General features: G+C 36.3%; 1 protein-coding gene across 1 annotated transcript; it reads left to right on the top strand.

The window, feature by feature from the left end:
- Positions 1–8321: 8321 nt before the first annotated feature.
- minpp1b (multiple inositol-polyphosphate phosphatase 1b) lies at positions 8322–15935 on the top strand. The gene is made up of 5 exons (XM_067429352.1): positions 8322–9002; positions 11198–11392; positions 11525–11622; positions 15035–15165; positions 15293–15935. The coding sequence occupies exons 1-5, from the start codon at positions 8429–8431 to the stop codon at positions 15669–15671; spliced, it is 1377 nt and encodes a 458-aa protein (XP_067285453.1). The 5' UTR covers positions 8322–8428; the 3' UTR covers positions 15672–15935.
- The last annotated feature ends 8281 nt before the right edge of the window (positions 15936–24216 follow it).

Below are 24216 nucleotides of genomic sequence, written 5' to 3'. Positions count from 1 at the left end.
TGCAGCTTCAGGCTTCTGGATGGGACCTCGACTGCACGGACCTCCAATTGCCTGGAGTTACTGATAGTGCTGTTCGCCCTGCCCTGGTTTTGACCATTGCTTCAGGGCAAGTACATGTTGGTCCGCATGGAGAACACTGCGACTGTTGAGTACATAACCACCAAGGTGGAGTATGCTAACATTGCATGTCACAACTTGCCTGCCAACTCTTCCTCTGAAGTGATGTTTTTCCTGGCAGGAAGATCCTTAGAAATGGCAGATCAGCTCTGTGCTTTCCTGCAAAGAAAGGTTGGAGTGGAGGCTGTCCCCCTCCACCATGAAAGTCTATGTTGCTGCCATTGTAGCACATCATAATGGTGTTGATGGCAGGTAAATTGGGAAGCACAACCTGGTCATCAGGTTCCTGAGAGGCACTAGGAGATTAAACCCTCCCAGATTAAACTATCCCTTTCTGGACTACAGAGAGCCCCCTTCGAGTCGAGCCTTCGAGAGCTCACTCTACTCGGGCTGCTGCTTCCTCATTGGCTTTGGTGTGCGACACCTCTCTGACCGACATCAGCAGAGCTTTGGGCTGGGCAACACCTAACAAATTCACGAAATTCTACAATATCTGAAAGGAGCCGTTTCTTCCCGTGTGTTGGGTACAAAAAGGTAATGTGCGGGAAGGCTGGCTCAGTGTCTCGCTTGCAGTGCCATTCCCCTTTAACAGGGGGATACAAGCACCGACTTGTTCTTCACTCTTCAGGTGAATTCCCCACTTGGGAAACCCTGAATCGATTTCATCCAGCATCCTTCAGCCCAATACTTGTGTGCATGCAGGCTGGTCAGCCCTTGTACACTGTAAAAAAAGGGCAAATTTTGAACTTTTGCAGTACAATCAGGCCGGTCAGCCCTTGTACACTGTAAAAAAAGGGCAAATTTTGAACTTTCCCAGTACAATCGACTTGGATGTTTAAGTTATTTCAACTTAAATTATGTTAAACTGACTTAAAAAATAGTTATATCTTGTATAACTAAAAAAAACAAATTTAGCATTTTTTTTTATTATTATTTTGATGAGTTAAAACAATGTAAAAAACATACGTTGTCATAACTTATTGAACATAATTTTTTACAGTGTACTGGGCTAGATGCCCATATGCTGTGATTTCCCCTCGGTAATCCTATTTGTGTACTTCCACAATATGGTTTCCCTGTTTGTAAACCCATGTCTTTCCCTGGGCAGTTCTGGTCTGCCCCATCTCTGCATCTGTAGTAGCTCCTGCCTGATTAGTTAGGACCTACCACAGATATCTTCCATATGTAGTACTGCCCCTTGGATCTTCATTGGACTATGCACCCTTCCCCAGCTTTAACTCACTGTTCATGGCTGAAAAGCAATAGGAAGTGAGATCCAAAAGCACTCTTCCCTGTGAAATGTCACGATCGAGGAACAGCAGCTACAAATGTCCCCAGCGTAAGATCTGTCCATTCCATCAGCTTTGTATGGAGGATAGGACTGGGCAAAAAAAAATATTTTTTGATTAATCTTTTTTTAAAATCTGGTCGATTCAGAATCAATTCTCAAAGGCCACGAATTGATTTTTTTCAATATTTATTTCCACTAACATTGAACATAAGCTTAACTTAAATCTAATTACTAGTCTTCCCACTCCTTGTGGGATCTTACAGAGGAGCAAGAGGCGCACATCATTTATCCATTCCATGTTTAAATAGCAGCTTCCGGTGCGTTGTCGCCTTTTGTAATGCTGAGGTGAAATGCTGTAGTAATACCAAGGGGTCTAGCACTCAGAAAGCGTTCAGGGGCTGCCATTGCTAACCAAGCCATCACCGGCTGTTAGCATCCCATTGACTCCCATTCATTTTTGAGTCACTTTGATAGTGAATAACTTTACATCTGAGGCGTTTAAAGACTCCACTTGTCCATTGTTTATTTCTAAAGAAACACGACAATGCATAAAAGGCTCCGTTACCTTGTATCTTACACTATCGCCTCGTAGAAGCTGTTTTTGTAAAAATAGGCTAACGATTGCGTCATAACCAACGCGACTCTGTCGCACAGTTGAGAAATTACCATATAGACCTGAGGAGACGCTTGCAGGCAATCTTTTACTGTCTATGAGACAGTCGGGGGGACGTGGAGACATAAAGTCTGATAAAGTCAAGGGAGAAGCATGGGGAGAAGCCCATAGTGAGCCAAAAGCAACGGGAGAAAATATTTAAACAACGTGATTCAGCTTTCACTTTCCACAACTACTAGAAGACCTACAGCTGTCAGACAGGTTGCTTACATCACATCTACGTCGTCAAGCTCAGTCTGAGCCTGCGCAGTTCGCTCAGCCATCAGGAAGTGAGTGCTCCTATTGACATTCCGCCGTTGAAGTCAATGGGATAGCTCTGTCCATTTCTTTTACTGTCTATGAATAAAACTAAAAATCTGCGGAACCATTTGATGTGACAACACTCACACTGCCGAGCACACAACTGCTAAAAATTATCACATACACGGGAATGCTTGCCTTGCATTAGGATCAAACTTGAGCAGTCACTTAAGCGTGTACGTTAGCCATTATAGACATATTCAAATTATAGTCCATATACAGTGCAGGATCAATAATTCAAACCCTAATAGCTTATATTATAAACAGATTTCCTCAAATAATAGTTAGTCCACAGTCAACTTAAGTCAACACGTTAAGGTATTGTTGCCTGTTACCACGACAACTACTCAACCATAGACTAAAAAAATAATGAACGCATTTGTCATGTATGAAAAGTAAATGCACACATGAGCGGCAAAATCGCAAGAAAAGCTTGTCGTGTACTGAAAATTGCTATAAAAATCATCCAATATCCTAGCTTTTTATGTTTTAGAATAAATACATCAAAACATCCATAAAATACTTCTCAGATTTTTTTTTTTAAATAAAGTTGTATCAAAATTGTATTTAACAATTGTATGGATTTGAAATATTGAGATGCATTCTGTTTTAATGTGCTCAGGTGTACCTAAAACAAAAAGTTTAACACATGATTGTGGCTCTTCATTTCTTTTTAATTACCCATTTATGTTCACTGTTCTTTTTTATAAATATCTATAGTATTTGTATTAAATCTATATTCATTTGAGTTAAATTGAGAATCCAAAATCGAATCAAAATCGAAAATCGAATCGAGAATCGAGAATCGAAATCGAATCGATTTGAGGACTTGTGAATCGAAATCGAATCGAATTGGAACATCTGAATCGATACCCAGCCCTAATGGAGGACTACTCTCCTTGGGCTTACATGGAGCGCTGGGTAGGTTACTACTGTGTGAGAGCAGTTGCCAAAAGGGCATGCTACTGCTTTCCAGCATCTGCGTCTCCAACACTTGTAATAGTGGCACTGTGGCACAGAACAACCTGTGGCGCTTTCCATAGCGACCCCATTATGTCAGAATTATATAAATCCAATAGTTACATGTGAACCTTAGTGGACACCTGTGAATGATGAGTCATGACAGTGGCATATGCAAGTGGCATAAACTCATATTAAACAGTTCAGAGAAATAAGTATACAGTTTATTCAATCATCCATATATTAAAATTGACAACATTAGATATTAGATTTAATGATGTAGACTTGACCGCTCTGCACAAGCCCTTATGGTGTCACAGTGAGATTTCAAAGAGTTAATTGACGGTTGTGGAATGTGCAGCCTGTATATAAAGCCATGAAAATTGAATATTACTTTTGTGGGTAGTTTGGAGAAACATTGCAGAAAGTTATTGTTGTGATCATGGGTCAGCATGTTTCTTATGCGAAAGAAAATAGCAGTTAGCAAGTGTGTGTGCAACTCCCATCCACGTACGCCACAACAATGCACCGTCAACTAGCCAAATCTTCATGCTGTATTGATGATGAGATAGGTGAGAGCGGAGAAGAGAGTGAAAAGGAGATTTTGGAGGTCTGCTTCAATTTCTCTTGCCCAATAGAGTTGGTATGGTAAGGAAAGAAAATAAAAGAAAAGGAAGAGCACAGGGTGAGACAGTGAGGGAGGACGCTGCCCAGATAGCAGACAAACAGTGAATCAGCGTTGTATCAATGTTAATGCATCAACTAAAATATCACTGAATCAATGTTGAGATTTAACATTGATTTTTCATCAGGTTTGCACCCTGAAATAATGTTATTTCAACGATGAAAAATAGATCAAGATGGGCTTAAAATCAATAGTTTTTCAACTTAAATTAAACCACTTATTTAAGTGAATCAATGTTGAATTAATGTTAATGCATCAATCAAAATATCATTGAATCAATATTGAAATATAACATCGATTTTTCATCAGATTTGCACCGTGAAAATGTTATTTCAACAATGAAAAATAGATCAATCTTGCTTTATGTACAGCAGGATTCTATGCCAGTTAATTCGTCTCTTTATTTTATTCATTTTAATCAGAGACCATGTGTGGCTGCAGTCGATATGATTTTGCATCAAAAAGTCACTCAAAGTAAACACCATCCTTCAGTTTAGATGCAAATGTATTTATTTATGCTCCCACAGATACAACAGGAAATCTCACATTGACTTAAAACTATTACATCTGAATTTATAACACAAATGAGAAGAGCCTGGAAAAACATGACAACTTGCATCTGCAAAATGGAAGTAAATACAAATGTAAACTTGCCAATAAATACAGAAATGACACACTACTACTGAAAGAAAGAAGGTAGAAGAAAGAATGAAATACTCCAAACTCAGGGGTTTCCACCATGAGCAATGTCCCGAAGCCTTTCAGGTTGTAATGGAGCCAGTTTTGCACCGTCCCAGCAAAGATAAACTCTGATGCCTCTTTTTATCAGCATTCACAGCATCTAAAACAACAAGAAGTTAGTAAATATTTGGAAATGTGATTAAGTATACATTACAAATATAGCCTACTACAAAATGAAGTGAAACTTAAAATTTTATCAAAATCTTGATATCCCAGTTAAAACGGTAACATTAAATTCAGGACTGTTAATGCATTTTAGTATAGACTTTAAAGGACCCTCAGACACACAATGAATGAATGAAAAAGCAAAGTGAATATATCCGGTGTTTTATCTAATAATATTATTGTATTTAATAGTAAAAAAAATAAAGTGTGAAAATAAAAAAAGTAAATGAATGACCAAATAGCTAAATTAAGAAAATAAAAGAGGAGCTGTATAGGCTACATGGTGGTTTGGAAGAGATTTTTTTTCCATTTACAACACGAACTGGAGGCACAACTGTTTACTAAATTTCTGTAGTTTGATATAGCTGCCTACAGAACTTAAAGATCTCACTCTTTTCTTTTTTCTTGCTGCATTAAAGATTAAACTGTAATGATGTAATTGTGATCTGCTCTCGTGATGATATCGTACAGCTGAAGCAGAGTTATGAACTGATTGTATTTCCCCTCACCACGCTAACAGGTCAATCAGTTCTAGCTCTGCTTCAGCTGTGAGATACTCTCACGAGTGGCGAACACAATTACTGACAAGCCAGAAATTCATCTAACCTTCCGATCGCCTCTGTTTTATACACTGGACAAATATAGGATGATTCAAAATTATTAATCTGTGCGTGCAACGAGTAAGATACGTTTGTGGATCCGCGCCGCGCATGCATTCATTGACTTTGTGAGTCGATCCTATATGGTCTCAAAATCCAAATGAATCAAATAGGATCGACTCACAAGTCAATGAATGCATGCGCAGCACCATTTCCACAAATGCACATTTTACTCGTTGCACGCACAGATTAATCATCTTAATACTAAAATCATCACATAAAATAGATGAACACCTCACAACAAACGACGGACGACAAAAAAAAAGATAAAAGAGTTGCACGAGTCAGAATTTGGACGCAATTCACGGTGTATATGCCAATCTTAAAAAGATGAACACAAATATGATATGGTTTGGTGAAAAACAAACTGAAACTCAATGTATTAATATTATCCTCCTGGGCTGGCCCTTGGTTATGTAGCCTAATTTACGAGGGCGTTCATGTGACTATTATTAATATTGCAGTTCACTTTGACTCGCTCAGGAGAAGCACACAAGTTGTAAAACATAAAGATGAATAAAAACACTACATTAAAATTGAGATGAATTTTATAAATATATTTTTGTAGGCCACTTACCTCTAAAAAACACGGTCGTTGTCCTGTGTCTCTTTTTCGCGTTTGATGTCGGTTCAGCTGCGCTTGCTTTCATCTGATTGGTGGTTGTCTTGAAGGTGCATTACCGCCACCTGCTGGATTGGATTGTGGCGCATTCGATAGGGACACATATTCTAAATTCTTCATTAACCCTGTATTCTTTAGATAAATAATGAAATGCATGTACATTCTACATGATTTAAATAATAATAATAATAGCCTACAATTTTATTTATTTAAAACTGATAGACTAAATTTATGGTAGAAGTTCTTTGTTTTTTTAATTATTATTATTTTTTATTATTATAATAACATGAAACACAGAATGACAACCTTACATGCCAGGCGGCAGGAAAATAATATACCTTTTAAAAAGATTTTATTCAAGTTTTGAATAATGTGACAGATAGATTGACCATAAGCCTCACCAGTGGAGAAATAAGATGACCAAACATCAGCATTGATTCAATGTTTGTCTTTTCAACACTGAAAAGCATGGAATTATCAACATTGATCCAATATTATTTAGCAGTGAATTTTCAACATTGGTCCAGTATGGTGTTAGCATTGAATTTTCAACATTGATCCAATATTACTTAGCATTGAAATTTCAACCTCAACCAAAATGATGATTCTGATGGAATTTCAACATTGATTCAATGTCATAATGCTATCTGTGTGAGGATGGACCTTATTAGAAGATCTACTGATGGTAAATCTTTTTTTGTATATAAAGCTCTGAAAAAAATTAAAAGACCACTTAACATTTAGAAATCAATCAATTAATTTTCTCTTAATTTTTTACAGAGCTGTATATTGGAGCTCTGTACATCAAAAAAGCGGCTTCATCATTACACTACAGGAGATTTAATATTGAAACGTTTCAATGCTATATTGAAATATTTGGGGTTTTTATCCCACTCAGATTTAACATCCCCTCACAATAATAATTTATCATTTTGTTACACTTTTTTAATTAATTCACACTTATTTTCTAAAGTTTTGTTTTTATTTTATTTACAAAAAATTCACTGTACCCATACTGCTGTTATATCAGTAGACCTAAAAAGTTCCAGCCTCCTCCTCTACCTTCTCACTCTGCTCTACAATCTCATCTTGAGCTTTAGCAACCCCAACTCTTGGGCAAGAGAAGAAAGCGCATTAAAAAAGTTTCAAGTGCATCAAGATTCAAAGACACCGAATGCATCAAAGACAGTAATAATCAAACTAAGTCTCTCCCATCTTCCTGCACAGAATGCAGTGATTTGATTAATGTCTGCCTGCATCCTGAGCCTGAGCACAGGATTTGTCTTGACGGTCACCCTGCACAATCACTGTTACACTTTTCTCCTTTCGGCCCTCTGGATTATGGAAATCGTTTCAGATCCATCAGCACATGTACACACATGTTTGAATCAAGATTTAAAGACTGCTTAACCCAATGTCTTAATACTGCTCAAGCACACTGTTCTTTTGATATAAATCTATACTCTGTGACACTACACACTCTGTAAACTTAACCAGTCTTTTCTTGTATCCTTACAGTCAACTGCACTTCACTGCTATTACAATAACTCAAGAATCCCTTATGTTATGCTATGTAGGCCAACCGATGTTATTTATTTCCATAACTTACACAACGTATACTCAAGTATATACAGCACTGCACACATTTTTTGTAAACTGCATTCTGTCTTTATGTGGGTTTTTAAGTAAATTGTTTGTGATACTGTTTGTTAATTTTTTGCATGTTTTATGTTGTTTTTATCTGCGAGAATTTACAGCTGTAAACAAGATAGTAAAAACACTGACGTTTGATTATTTGAAGTAAAAACATATTTTTGGTTGTATCTGAGGGTTAAAGCTAGATTAAAGTGATGCACAACACTGCCATCTAGTGTAGCACAAGACAATTTTTTTAATGAAATCTTTTAAAGTATGGGCTATAACTAGTTCTTATAAAAGTCGTTTTGTACAGCTTTATTTTTATTTTTTTTAATATATATAAAAAATATCTATATATTTTTTTTTATGAAACTATTATGCTTTCCTTAAATTATCAGTGTTTTTTCTTTACCTGTATCTGTGTTTTGACCCGGAAGGTTTTGTGTCTCGTTTTTGAGGCTGGCTTCACAGATAGCCAAGGGTCGTCATAGTAGGCAGGGCATGATTTTAGGCATTGAATGAATACAGGTGAACAAGTTACGGGTATTTCGGTGGAACGGGTGTCACACATGTAGAAATGAAAATAACTTATTTCCTTATGAACTTCCTCATCACTTATGTGAGCGTTATGGTTGGTTTGTCATTCTCTAAACTCACCAGGCCATCGATACCGTCGATAGCGCATTACTTTGGGACAAAATGCAGATACGAGGAAGTAAACCCACATCTATTAGATGACATTTTGTTTGTAAACAGATCGCTGTTGGCTCCCCCCTCTCCAGATTGCCGTGCCATTCATATGGTGTCGGTAATCCGCCACGGGACGCGCTATCCAACCACCAAAAATGTGAAAAAGATCGCGCGACTGTTTGATTTGGTCGTGTCTGACGCGTCGGGTTCAGCCTCGTGGCTCAATGACATCAAAACATGGAAGATGTGGTACTCTGAAGACATGGACGGCAGACTAGTGGAGAAAGGGCGAGATGACCACAGGCATTTGGCGATGAGATTGGCACAGTCATTCCCCACCTTGATTTCTGAGGATCACCTCCGTGCCAACCGCATCGAGTTTATCACCAGTTCCAAGCACCGCTGTGTTGATAGTGTTAAAGCTTTCCAAGAGGGTCTTCACAGACTCTGGGATGTTCAGGGTAGGCTCAGTAACTATCCCTTATTTGCTCATTTAAAGGGGTACTTCAGCGCTGGGAAGATGAATGTATTTAAACTGGGTCATTAATGTAGTAGAAATGTGAAATCATTTTTTATTTTTTTATTTGGTGCTTTCTAGACTGAGAAAAGACAGAAAATTATTTTATTAAGATTAGTTCACATTTAAATGAAAATGTACTGATAATTTAACACCCCCCCCCCCATCTCATCCAAGATGTTCATGTCTTTCTTTCTTCAGTCAAAAATAAATTACGTTTGTTTTAGTGTGTGTACAAGAAAACATTCCAGAATTTGTCTTCACATAATACATTTAAATTGCAGCCTGAGGTCCAAGTCAATGCCGTTTTGAATGGCTTCAGGGGGCTTTGCATGATTCCAGCCAAATAAATAGGGTCTTATATAGCAACCATGGTCATAAAAAAAAAAAAAAAAAAACCTTATACTTTTTAACCAAATGCGACTGTGTTGTTATTCTCCACTGCGTATGACGTTATTACGTTAGAAAGATCACGTCCATGAGTCTGGTTTCTCCCAAGGTTTATTTTTTCTCCATCATGCCCTGATGAAGTTTTGGTTCCTTGCCACTGTCGCCTTTGGCTTGGCTTGCTCAGTTGGGGACACTAAAATGATGATCCAAATTATTCAACTAAATAAACAAATAAAATGAATTAATTAGGTCTTATTTATTTCTATAAACTATTAATACTGATCTGCCAACATTGTCACTCTGATACATTAAAATAAGCTGATAACATCACTTTTTTTCACCAGAGCGACTGTACAGCCAAATCTAATTTTGTTGGAATATTGTCCTGTTTAACACTGTGAAGCTGCTTTAAAACAATCGTAATTGTAAAAGCGCTATATAAATAAAGTTGATTGATTGATTGGTTGGTAGGTGGAAGTACCGACCCAGTGGCGAAAATATCCAAAAACTCCATCTCATGTTGTCTTACAATTTTACAATTGTCATACATAGTTGTTTTACCTTTATTTTTGTAAAGGGTGTTAGATTTAGTCTTTGCATGTTCGTTTTAACACTGGGCCGGTACTTTCACGTAGAGAAGAAGTCTCTACATGAAGTCGTGCATTTGAGGTTAAACTGTTTTTTTTTTTTTGACCGAGGTGGCATAATGCACACTCAAAAGTTGTTTGCCAACTACCATAAAATGACAGATGATCTGAAAAAATGATTTCGCTAGATGAGACCCTATTCCTCGGCTGGGATCGTGCAGAGCCTTCTGAAGCCCTTCAAAGCCCTTTGAAACTGCTTTGATTTGGATCTTCACCCCATTGGTTGCCATTAAAAACAATCATGTGGGAAAAAATCCTGGTTTGTTATCCCAAAAAAATTTAATTTATTTTTGACTGAAGAAAGACAGGAACATCTTGGATGAGATGGGGTGAGTAAAATATCAGGGAATTTTCTTTTTGAAGTGAAATAATCATTTAAGGCGTTAGAAACTAAACTTTTTTGGTGATTGACTTCAATTGTATGGACAGAAAAACAGAGACATTTCTCGAAATATATTTTTATATTCCACAGAAGAAAGAAATTTATACAGGTTTGGAATGACATGATGGTTTGGTAAATGATGACAGAAGAACTAAATCTTAAAGACATAGACTGTGCCAGTACTATATAAAATATGAATACTATACTATAATAAAAAATATATATTGAATTCAACATGTAATAACCTTTTTAAGTTAACATGTTAACTTTGACACACCCTCAAGTGTTTCATGAACCCCACAGCATCACAGCTGTGCCAGGGCCCCATGATGTATCATACATGCAATAAAGCTCAGATTATAACAAACATTTGCAGCGGAGACATTTAAAATGTACATGCCATTTAATTGTTTAATTTTTTTAAACCCTACAACCTTCTGTTTATTTACAGATTTCAATTAGATTTTCTCAGGCAGATGAATTCTCATTTAACTACTGCAATTTTAGGCCAAACAGCTGGCCTTTAAACACACTGAATCACAATAAGAGATATCTTTCCTCAGCACATCTGCCGTAAAGTGTCTGTGGTTATCTGTGCATAGTATTTAAACAACTCTGCACCAAGTGTGGTTTATCTATGATCGAGCAAGCTTTATAACTGAAGTAATGACCCTTGGTTATTCATTTGTTATTGAACTAACTATACTTCTTGTTTTATAGATATGGATTACAAACACTATGTGGATGATTCACTCATGAGATACTTTGATCATTGCGAGAGATTTGTTGAAAGTGTTGAGAACAATAAAACAGCTTTGAAGGAGGTAGAACGCTTTAAATCTTCAGCAGAAATGGATGCAGTACGGAAGAAAATATCCAGTCGCCTTCAGATTCCATACAATCAAATCACCCCAGGTGATTTTGCTTTTTATATTTCAGTGTAAAATTGTATCTTACTGTCCACTGAAGTTGCTATATGTTCCTCTGTCGACTAAAATACCCAATAGCAAAGATGCTTCCTGATCTTGATTTAAATTGTGTTCCAAGATATGGCAGAGGCAGCTTTCTTTTTGTGCTCCTATGAGTTTGCCATCAAGTCAGAAAACTCTCCATGGTGTGATCTGCTGGATGAGTCCGACGCTCAAGTAAGTATGTTGGTTGTAAATTAAAAACTTCCATTTAAAGGGGTCATATAATGCCCTTTTTGTACAAGTTAAAGGTGCACTATGCAACTTTCCATCCACTAGAGGGCGCCTATTCAAAACAAAGGCGTAGTTTGATGATGCCAAGTGTGAGCGCAGTGTCTTGTGACATGTGGTCTTCACCTCACAGCCGGTGGAAAATAGGACTAATAGGGCAGAAATCATGTTCATGGATGCGATTATTAACGTTACTGTAGTGTAAAGCAGAGCAGGACAGAGTGTTGTGGAGCTGAGCACGGCTGCTGGAGTGATTGTTATACAAACATCCGCCTTGCGAACACCGGACTTTTATTATGACGGGACGGGACAGGACACAGTCGCCGGGCGCCCGAAACTTCCGCTTTTCCGGTCATGATTATAAGGTAAAGCAGCTCTGTTTTAGCCTGACAAGCCAGACCCACATCAAGATGTTTGGTCTGGAAACTTACCATTGACAGGGCTCAATCCGAGGGGCAGGATAAACGGTCTTTTTCAAACTCCCTCTGCACACGATAGGATACGGTACACAACCAACCAGAGCAACGAAGGTGAAACAGAGCTTGTTGATAGATTAAACATTCGCCGTAACGGGTCGGCAAAACTCCAAACACATCTTCCCTTTTTAAGAATGACTTCAGTGCCATTCTTTGTTCTTTTCTCAGAGAAAAGCTTAACTCCAAGTCTTCCAGAGTCGCGGTCAAAGCTGATTCGAAAGACCGCCGCATGCAAACACAACTCAGCCGTCGTCATTATGGCCCCACCCACCGACTCTATACACGATGTGATTGGCCCAGCAAGAGTTAGGGGATTACAGCTCAGAAGGGTATTGAGAGTTGCTAGAGTACACTCGCGGGCAGATTAGATTTGCTGCCGCTAGGGTGCGTCTAGATTTCTAGGCTAGCTCTGTTTATCATATTAGAAACATTTAAAGCTACACTGTGTGATATTTTCCCCCATCTAATGGTGAAAAGCTATATGACCATCCAGTGAATAATAGTTTCTTGTTCCTCTCCATTCTGATTTCGTTTTAACTCCTATGGTGGCCGATTTTGTCCAAGATTAACATGGCAACCCCCCTCTTCACATTCGACACGGTGCCATCTAGTGTTAAAACGCGAAAGGCGAAGCTTGAATTTATGGGTATGTCGCTCTTTGGCTAATATACTTTCAAGATGGAGGGGCAACATGGCGACCAGCATTCGAACCCTCACTCATATGTATTTTCAATGGCATATTATAAATTTACAAGAATATTACTTGAAAGAAGTAAATATACATTAATGAGCAATTATTTTTGAAAGAACTAAGTGTTTTTATCTAAGAATAAACTAAAAAAGTTTCACAGTGTAGCTTTAAGTGTGTTTAAAATGATGTTATGATGTTACTCTGTGGGTTTGCTCGGCGCTGCTGTGAAATGTTCACACTGCTAAGAGAAAAGCGCTTCTGCAGAATAAAACCGAGGGTAACGCAGATATGACACGATTGACAGGCGACTCCCTCAAACGCTATGCTGACACGTCCCGGTCTTTGGTTAAAATAGCAATTTTCTCACAATTTACAAATAGTTGGAAACATTTGGGATATTGTAAGTACTCAACTGAACAAAATGTATAACACTGGCCTAGTGGTTTTTGGATATTTTACTGCAAAAATACTACATAGTGCACATTTAATATGATTCTTTAGTATCTAAATGAAAAGTAATATTTGTAATATACTTTAATTAAAAGTTCTCCTTAATATTGAAAGAGAACACTCATTTTACCTGGACAAAAACATCTCTGTTTTCAGCAAGCCATTCCAGTGCATATGGCTTTATATGATAATGAGCTTTGCTCACCCGTCCCTGCCCCTCTGTTTTGTGGGGCGCTTTTACACGCACACTCACGTGGGGTGTTGCCTTGACAACAATTGCGGTATATTTTGTATGCACTGCCAGGGTAACATTAGCGCGAATGCAATGTGTTTACTGATGTATACGTTAGTTCATTGACAGATTAAGGTTACAGTTAATGGTCATGAAAAACGTTTTTTCAGTAAATGTAGGCATAACGTTATCTATGCAGTGTTAGGTACAACTGTCAGGGCTGAAGCACTGACATTAGGTCACCACCAGAATGTTTCAACAGACACCGTTATAAACCATCTAACGTTACAAAAGTATGCTTAGTGTAGTGTTACCACGTTAACTTTATCACGACACAGTTTGTAATAACACAATAACCATAGCATTGTTCATTATAAATGTGGTATAATGAATTATATTGAGAACATCATCATACACAGAAAGCATGCCGTAATCACCCTGTAAACTTTAGCATTCATCGTGAAGTGTGCACGTTTCAAACTACACTCACTTCTTCTGGAGGGGCAGCAGGAACGTTGGTACGTTACCAATCGTTTTTTCAGGAGCAGCTTCTTAGCAAAACCTGCTTCATACTGACCATCGTTTTAAAAAGCAGTCTGGTGAGAAATGATTTGCGTGGCGCAAACATGAAAGCATTGACGTTGATCGGGGGAATATTCCCTTTGAAAATAAAACGCAGCCACTGCATCTTAAGCGGTTCGGATTTAGGAACATCAAAATGACTGCTGTGTTTGTTATTACACCTAAGAACAGAACACTACGATCACTTAGACGCCTTTCTGCTCCAGCGTAATGGCGGACTGTGCTGATGATGACAGAGCTCATTCAGGGCGGGTCTGAGGCGAAACGCTGCTGTCAATCAACAGTCGTGGGAGGGGCATCTGACCGTGTGGCGTCACACGGTCGAACGGTTCGATTTGAAACAGGAGAAAACATATAAGGAGATTAAAATAAAATAATAAACACTGGATGGATTTTTATCATTATAGGATGGTTGTGTACAGACACTGCCAACACACATTTCCATACAACTTGTAAAAGTGCATGTACCATTATATGACCCCTTTAATGAATGTTATCAAATGGAAGTTTTTTTATATTTATTTTTATTCACCATTCATATGAATTATTATACCTTATTTTTCATGTCAACTGAAAAATATACCGCCTGCTTCAGAGCGGTTAGAGTTAAATGATATGCTTAAGCCCGCCCACACGATGTTGTGATTGGTTACAAGGTAATTTGAGCTGTAAGATCACTGCAGTTTTGAAAATACTCTGCTGTCGTGTTGACTTATGAATTTGCACATGGTTTGCTTAAAGCATATTAAAAAACCACATAGACATGTGAACATTATTGAAAACATGATTCTCACCACAGGGGGTATTTAAGATTCAAAGTGTAATTTCCCTGACTGAACATGTTTTCCTGTGTTTCATAGCCAGATTTACCTTGGTGACCAAATGCATATCCTCTTTTTCAGTAACATGTTTTTGGCCTCTTCTTAGGTCCTGGAGTATAAAAATGAGCTAAAACAGTACTGGAAGAGAGGATACGGACATGACATCAACCGTAAATCCAGCTGCCCTCTCTTTCATGATATTTTTAAGCGTCTTGATAAAGCTGCTAATGACTACAGGTAAGGATTTTAAGATGTGGACCAGTTCTTAGTCAGTTATGGTGTATTTATCCACTTACAATACAAAGAACTAGCTATAGTTGTTTGTGTTCACTTGTGTTTTGAAATGTCTCCTGTAATCTGACAGATTTGGAGAGGTAAAAAAGACTGCCACCATCCAGGTTGGTCATGGTGAGACCCTGCTGCCTCTGCTCTCTCTGTTGGCCTTTTTCAAGGATGAAAAACCTCTAACTGCAGAGAATTTTTCATCACAGCACAACCGCTTATTCCGCACCAGTCAGATTATACCTTATGCTGCAAACTTAGTCTTTGTCCTGTATGAATGTAGTGATGGAGTTCGAGTACAGTTGTTTCTCAATGAGAAGCCCATGACTTTTCCCAGTATCAATCATTCGGCTCCACTGTATGAAACAGTCAGAAGGCATTACTCAAAGCTCCTTCACGGCTGTGATTTTAATAAAGAATGTGATGTGCCTCTATCAAACCTCAGGAACACTGAACTGTAGGTTGTTAAATAGTGGATTACAGGGATCAATTACTGTACACTTGCAATGACTATATCTTTATCTTTTGATTCTATTGTTGATTTCATACTGTGGTTGGAAGTCTAGTATGTTTTATTTATTTTACAGGCTGCCAAATTACCAAAGGGTGTACATTTATGCTTTAAAAATTTGCTTTCTTGTTTTGTTTGCCAAAGTACTAAAGAAATATGGTTATGAAGTGCCAAATAATTTTTTTATTTTTTATTAAACTGCATTTTATAAAGTTCAAAATTTGGGTTCTCATGAAATTCATTTCGGCTATCAGGTTGGATCAAATCTTGACAATTATTTGTAAAAAAGAAAGAAAGAAAAGATTCTGACATTGGATTGGATCACATAGTCCAGTCTTGGTTCTGCATTCTGGACCAAACCTTTAGTATGTTGTGTTTACAACTTTTTAGTGAGATGAGTATTATCCTGACCCGTTCTTTGTACCTCAGTTAATACATATGAGATTAACTGACAGATCCCAGATCTTTTAATCGTGATAACTGATCTCTGGCTAATTTGCAGATTGAATTAAAATATCTGGATTACTGTGCGTTCTTGTGTTCCCTGAAGAGGGCAGATGCATCGATACTCAAAACCACGATCAGCAATGAAAGATTGGCTGGCGTCAAGACACGCAATGACATCATATTATTAAAAAAAAAAGCCACCAGGGAAAAAAACTTGACAAAACAAAAAAGACAATGAATTTTGGGCCCCTTTTAAAGGAAACAAGATTCCCAATTATTTATATTCAGAGTTTTATAGTATATTTACACCCTTTATTTTTATTATGTAAAGGGTGTAAATACACTATTACATTTTATTTTATTAGCAATTAACTTATTCAATTTGATCCAGATTAATTATGTGAAAGCATTAATTTGAGTTTCTTAAAGTTCAAGATGAAGTTCTCTGCATCTCCTGTGCTTCATTAAGCCATTTCATTATACAGTCTGACGTCATCATCGTGCCAGTTATGCTTTTTCCGTTAGTTGAATAGGGTGAATTAAGGTTCATTGAGAGAGTTTTTGAATCTCTGCCTTTTGTAAGGTTTCTTGTCTTAAATTAAAAACATCAGCCAACACATAATACATATCTGTAATACTGAAGATGTTACCATTTGAGGATAAATAAAAGTTATATCATAATGAAAGGTGGTGTGACATACACTTTTATGTAAACTGAGCCCCAAAAAAATGGAAATAATTGGGTTGATTGGGACACAACCTTTAGGTGATGGGACAGTACATTTTGTCATGGCAAGTTAGTTAATCACTTTGTATCATAACTGTTCAGATCCAAATTGTGTGCAGCTCTTTCATTTTCATCCTGTTTACAAATGACTACAGCAGCTTATGAGGCAGTATAAACTTTGTTTCTGCAGCATTTTTCAGCATGTTTCCTATAACAATTTCTGATGTTTACGCAGCTTACTTAAATGCAGTGAGAAAGTCACATAAACCATGTGAAATCCAATCAGAGTGGTCTGGTCAGACATAAACAGATTTTCAGAAAGGGAAAGTTTTTGCTATTTACACTTCTGATTCCAATCGGATATGCACACACATTTTATTTGGATTGGCAGTTTAAACGTATTATAGTAAATTGTCATATACAGGTCCTTCTCCAAAAATTAGCATATTTGATAAAAGTTTTTTTTTTTTTTAGTTTTTTTTCTTCTAATTTTTTGAGATAGGAATTTTGGGTTTTCATGAGCTGTATGTCAAAATCATCAGTATTAAAACAATAAAAGACCTGAAATATTTCAGTTGGTGTGCAATTAATCTAAAATATATGAAGTTTAATTTTTATCATTACATTATGGAAAAGAATGAACTTTTTTCACATATGCAAATTTTTTGAGAAGGAGCTGTATATATTGCACAAAAAATTACAGAAAACATGAATATTATGGAGTACTACTGCAACAAAATCAGTAAAAATGTGCACCTGTCATGGGTGAGTGGTTGAGAAAACACCAGTTTAGAGCATACATAGCATACACAATGGTTCTCTGTTGCATAGTCAATCATTTTCTTACTAAGCAAAGCCTTTAAGCACTGTCCCAATCATCCAAAACTATACTGTCCCATTCATCCAAATTGTGTTTGGCTGGATGGGACAAAATAAAAAACACCTAATTCTAAAAACATATTAACTATATTTTGCTGATTTTGCTGCAATAACAATTTTAATGTTTCAATCGAAGCTTTTATCAATATATTTGCTATGACAATTTTATGACCTTATTAAAACTAGCGAAAGTTAATGTTATTTTCTTCACCTCATGTGTTCCTTTTTCATGTTTGCTCCGCACACCCACATGATTTCACACAAATGAGGGCATGCAATTTTGATTATGCAGTCTCAGCTAGGGCTAAGCAAAAAAGTTTTTTATTTTCACTCTTATACTGTCTTAGCCTTTTATACTGTCCCATTCAGCCTTATGTCCCAATCACTCTTAATTCACCCTGCGGAATTAAGGTGGTCCACCTAGATATTTAGAAGGCTAGATATTTGACTTATATGCGTTAAATATGGATTTGCTTCAGACGGCCATTATAAACCACCTGGAGCCGTGTGGAGTAAGTTTTAGATGGATGGATGCACTTTTTTGAGCTTCACATTTTGGGCTGTCATTCACTACCATAAAATGCTTGGAAGAGCCAGGGCATTTATTAATATAGCTCAGATTGTGTTCGTCTGAAAAAGAAATGACTGGCTTGAGGTTGCAAATCATGTGGGGTAATTTACATTTTTGGGTGAATTAAGCCTAGTCCCAGACAAAAATCTTAAAATAAGTCATTGCCATTGTTTTGTCTCAAGGTGCACACTAGTAAGGTTTTCTTTCTTTCTTTCTTTCTTTCTTTCTTTCTTTCTTTCTTTCTTTCTTTCTTTCTTTCTTTCTTTCTTTCTTTCTTTCTTTCTTTCTTTCTTTCTTTCTTTCTTTCTTTCTTTCTTTCTTTCTTTCTTTCTTTCTTTCTTTCTTTCTTTCTTTCTTTCTTTCTTTCTTTCCTTCCTTCCTAAGGCATGCTTATAAATATTATATGTCCCAATTGAACTAAGGCCTAATCCTGGTTTAGTCTAAGCCCTGTCTGTGAAACCAGGCCAACAAGTGCTGTTAAACCAAACTGCTTCACAACATCCCATAAAACTTTGAAATTGTGATATTCTCTCTTATTGATCAAGACATTCCATGAAACCCCTCAATCATAAGATTAAACAACAATAGCAAATATTGAGAGAACAAGAAATGATAAGTATTATAAAATAAAATAGTAATACAATAAATAAATAATTAAATGATAAATGGAATAATTAATTATATTATACATACATGATTATAAACTATAAAAAAAATAAATGGTATACTGATAAACTACATAAATGATAACATGAAACAAAATACAACACAATTGTTTTATTTTCTTCACTTTGTATGATTGCTCTCTTGAAGCTACAGGTTGCTGAAACAGATTCCTCAGATTCTTCAGATAAAGCCTTTAAATAGCCTACATTAAAGTTAAACAAATGATTTTTGTCCTCATAAAATAATCTCATCAAAGGATTATGTAATGTAGGTATGTAGGATTATAAATGAGATTATCTCATTTATATTAAATATATTTAATTTTACCTGTCAATAATCAATGTATCTTAATTATGATTACACAACCATCAAATGCATGTAGGCCTATATTTTGTTGTATTTATTTGCTGGTAAGATTAGGGGTCTGTTTGGAATTGTATATATATATATATATATATATATATATATATATATATATATATATATATATATATATATATATATATATATATATATATATATATATTATTATTATTATTATTATTATTATTATTGTGCTGTTTTCTGTCTCTTCAAATTAAAACACCCAATCACTGGCTGTTCTACTGGTAGTTCTTCATGGTTCTTCCGGTAATCTGGATTTAGTTATCTGGAATAGTTTTTATCAGAGTGATCCAATTCAATCTTGTATTCGAAAACTAGCACAAAAGTACAGTGGATTAACTGATGGATTTCCAAATCTGGATCATTCTGATCCAGGTTAAACGTTTTGAACAATTATATTTTATTCAGGTCTGCAGAATTATTAGGCACTTTTTCTTTTACAGATAAAATGAGCCAAATAAGAGTTTTAACCCATAGAGGACTGCACAGTTTTGGGGTCCATAGAAGTTTTGACATGCTCTATGTTGCTTATTGGCAACATAATGGCAAAAGTGTCATTACACTGTATTCATCACAAACTGTGCTACCATAATATATGAGCAACATGTTTGTACATGCTTGTATTTTTGAAAGAATAACATTTATGCATGATTTAAAAAAAAAATTTTTTAAAGGCATAGTTCACCCCTGAAAGATTCTGAAATCCACTGCTGCTTCTATATATATATATATATATATATATATATATATATATATATATATATATATATATATATATATATATATATATATATATATATATATATATATATATATATATATATATATATCCTAATTAAATTTATAATTAAAACCCTAATCAATATTTATCTTCCTATAAACAATTCTTTCCAGTTTTGCTTTTAGTTTCTTGTTTTCTAAAGTGTATATTTGGTCTCTGAGGAGTGACTAAGGGTCTGGCTTTGTGATGTGTCACTAAACACTTGCAACAAGGTTGTGTGTTTGGATTTTTGAGGTATCACACATCTCTAACATTTCAGGAGTGCAGTAACAGCGTTTGCTCACTTAGCCCGGCTTCCAGAGATGAAATTTGGATTTGTCTTTCATTTAATTTATTATATTTAATTTATTTTATATTCCTTTTACTAAAACACTAAAGAGTCAAGATGAATAGTGCCTTTACTATTGTGTGTCCCTCTCACTGAAAGAAAGCACTTGTTATCAGTATGTTTTGGTTAGAACTGGTTAGAACTGGAGCTTAATCAGCTCCAACCTTGGAGAGACTCAGTGTGTATCTGTGTATGTGCGCAACATGTAACAGATCAGTGTTGAGAATGGTTTACAATGGCAAGATGGGTGGACTTGTTGTTCTGGGGAATCTGGGGCCTGCTCCAGATCTGGAAGGTCACTACGGGCCTAATTCCGAGGTGAAAGCGTCAACAAGTGACATGTCTATGGAAACGTGCATCAGATTAACTGACATGTGTGGGAATTTTGCCAAGACTGTGCATTGTCTCTGAGCCAATCGGAACCATCCACATTGCAGTAATGACGTGGAAAAGACCTTGAAAACGGTATAACTGTTGGGACAATAGTATGTACGATAGGGCAGGGCAACGAGGCGGTGAGAGAGGGAGCGCGGCCTACGAACTCCTTGTGAGACTTGAAGCTGGCTTCTGCTTTAAAACTGCAAACTATTCTTAAGCCTTTTTTTTTTTTTATCAATTGCAATCCTGACTCTTTGCCTTAATTTCTTTACTACTGGTCCTTGGTCGTAAGCTGTTAACCCCTAACACCCCAACAAAATAAAAATCCCAGGGCATCCAACATATGTGACCTTGTTTCTTCAGTATACACAAATTAAGATTTTTAGACTGGGTGAACCCAGCATGTTCTGCTGGCAATTTGATTTCGCCCTGCAACTCAGTTTGAAAACCTGGGTTAACTTGGGAGTTAATTTTTTAGTTCATCTCCTATCCTGAAGTCCATTTTGCAGAGGTGGACTAAAAATTAACTCCCAAAACTAACTCCTAGATGCAGGAAGATTAATTTTTCAAACAGTGGTTCCTCAGGAGTCACTTTCAAATATATCTAAAGCCTATATTAAAAAAAAATCTGCCTTCATGTATTTTACAACACTTTCAGCTTGTGATACTTATTAAAGCCGCACTTGGCAACTTTTGCTCTCGGGGTCCCCCTACAGTTTGGAAAAAATAATGTCCTCAACTACTGTCGTAAGATCTGTCATCCTACAACAGGGGATGCCATCGCGCGTGCATTTGTTGACATGACAACCCTGATAGCCCTGAACTAGTAATGCGCGGGTCGTCTCATAACCCGCGGACCCCGTATGTTTATTTAGCGGGGCGGGTTGTAAAAATATATACAGTGGTGCGGGGCGGCCAAATAACTTCATAAAAGCGGCCCAGCGGGTTGGTGCAGAACAGTTCCCCTAAAACACTGCAGGAGCACATGCCGGTGTTCTTCTGGCGGCGCGTGTGAAATGTCTTCATCCCAGGTACAGTCAGTGGCATATGTTTCAGCATGTCATATGAATATAATTTCATGGGTTTTATTTTTTTCAAACGCCAAATAATCACGATGCTCACGTTTACAAGCCAGCGTCATTATAGTAGTCTATTGGTTACCGTTTTACAGAATCTATATGATACTTCAATTCAATGTTTGAGTGGTAGGTTATCACCATAACAAGCATGACAGCATCGGTCGGGCACGACTCCTTCAGCTCACGCCGACGAGCAAACGCTGGTCACATGTTGATCCTCGTCCTGCCTTTAATCCGATCACATTTTCGTTTCCTCTTATTGCTTTCCTCTAACAAAACCTTTTCTTTCTTATTTGTCTCTGCTGCTTCGGACATGACTATATTATCCGCCGAACAAAGTTGGGCTCGCACGTCCGAATTTAAGGAAGTGTGGGTGTTGGTGGAAGTGACGTATATGCCGTAAAGCAGTCGAATTTTGTAGTTCTTTTTTTTCTCGGGTTACTACCCGAAACCCGAAGTTTAAAAGTACAATTAAAAACGATACAGACCACGTCAAGCTATGGCAGATGCGTCATTCAACCTATTGTAAGCCGATGTATCATCACAAGAGTCTTGAAAATATATTATGAAGGTGGAAAAGTTACCTAGTGCTGCTTTAAGTCGGGATAATCTTCTTTACCTAACTTAAGTCTCTAAGATCCTGACACCTTGCACTTCTGGAGAGTTGCCGTTCTGGAAAATGGTGAAGCTGGAGACTGAAGGGTTCCTGATGTTTCACACTTAATTCTTCACCTTAATTCTTAATTATTTTACAGTTAATGTGTCTTTCCTTCACCTCTAACTCTGCTGACCCAATGAGCATTTCATTGTTCAATGTTCACGCTGCAATGTATAGTATTGAATTAGTACACTACAAAGGAATTAGTATAAAAAAATGCTTTTTTTTGCTTATCCCACTGGCAGATTATTTTGCTTATTTTAAGCAAAAACTCTTAATTTTGAGTTATTTTCCCCAAAACAAGACAATAATTTTTAATTGTCTAGTAAATGTTTCTTAATGTAAGATTTATTTTTATTTTTTTGAAATTTTGACTAGATACGAGACAAAAATACTATGTAAGAAAAACATTTTTTGCTGTGTATTGTATTCTTATAGGCATTTATTTTTTATTTTTTTGTACTTTTCAGTCTTAACCGACTTTTTTTCCTCATTTTATTTGTAAAAGAAAACGTGACTAATAATTCTGCACACCTGAATATAAGGCATTTTTAATTTCCAGCCTTCATGAACAAGAATAAATACAAAATTAATAGTAGTTATTAAGATTCATAGGGTTTGGAATTGGTAAATTGGTGTGCCTGGAACAAAATGTGGTCAGAAAATCAATAATTCTGCATGCAGTGAATGTTGATATTTCAACTTTTCATTCAAATTGTTATGCTGATAATATAATTTGTAATGAATAAAATAGCATTAAATTTAATTACAAATATGCAAAATAACATTTGCACTAGTGATTTCTTTCTTTCTGGAGATTCATCATGCAGAAGTCTTTGCTGGAGGTGTGCCTTGCAAAGTAACAGAAATTAAAACATTTATTCACTACAGTCAAACCATGAATTATTTAGACACCAGATATAATGTTGTACTGGGTTCAGGACAATTTTCCTGCAACTATATTGAAATGTAAGTGATTATAGCAAAATAAAGTAAACTGACATATTATACCCAAAAAAAATCTTCATACGGTGGACTACCTAACATTTATAAAAAATGTAGGACCAAAAATATTCAGACCTGATCATGTTTTGCTGAATTGTTGTTTTTTTAAATTGCAAATATGACTTTTTACAGCACCCCTGGTGAAAAATACATACTATTAAATGCATTAAAAATATACTTGAGTATGTTTTTAGTACAATACAAATATACTAATGCATTTTAATACATTTCTTTCAGACTGAACAAAAAATTAAGTGTTGCTTGGTAATTGGTTGATCTATAAATTTGCATTATTTCTGTGAAGGCTGTGAAGGAAAATTAACACCTTATTAGTTGATTGTAAGCCCTTTCTTTCTATCAAAGTTATCTGATATTATCAAGATGGATTTTTTTCTGACACAGTTCAGAGTTCTTGTCATATTTTATTACCATTATCTAAAACTATAGCAAATAAACTGTGATTATATGAGAACATGTTGAATGTGCCTGAATAGATTTTAGTTTGACTGTATGGTTAATATGTGTTGTTTTTGTTTTAAAATAGGGTTTTTTTAGTGTGTTTTTAGGGCGTCTATTTGGATTGAAATTGTCA

Source organism: Pseudorasbora parva, chromosome 21, assembly GCF_024679245.1.
Source record: "Pseudorasbora parva isolate DD20220531a chromosome 21, ASM2467924v1, whole genome shotgun sequence".
Classification (NCBI taxonomy): Eukaryota; Metazoa; Chordata; class Actinopteri; order Cypriniformes; family Gobionidae; genus Pseudorasbora; species Pseudorasbora parva.
Note: the sequence above shows the minus strand (reverse complement) of the source record. Positions and strands in the feature narration are given on the sequence as shown.

Bases quoted from the DNA above. Each gene is read 5' to 3' on its own strand.
- minpp1b (XM_067429352.1), top strand. From the start codon at position 8,429: ATGAAAATAACTTATTTCCTTATGAACTTCCTCATCACTTATGTGAGC. The intron at 9,003-11,197 runs GTAGGCTCAGTA...CTTGTTTTATAG, and splicing joins CAGACTCTGGGATGTTCAGG to ATATGGATTACAAACACTAT. The intron at 11,623-15,034 runs GTAAGTATGTTG...GCCTCTTCTTAG, and splicing joins TGGATGAGTCCGACGCTCAA to GTCCTGGAGTATAAAAATGA.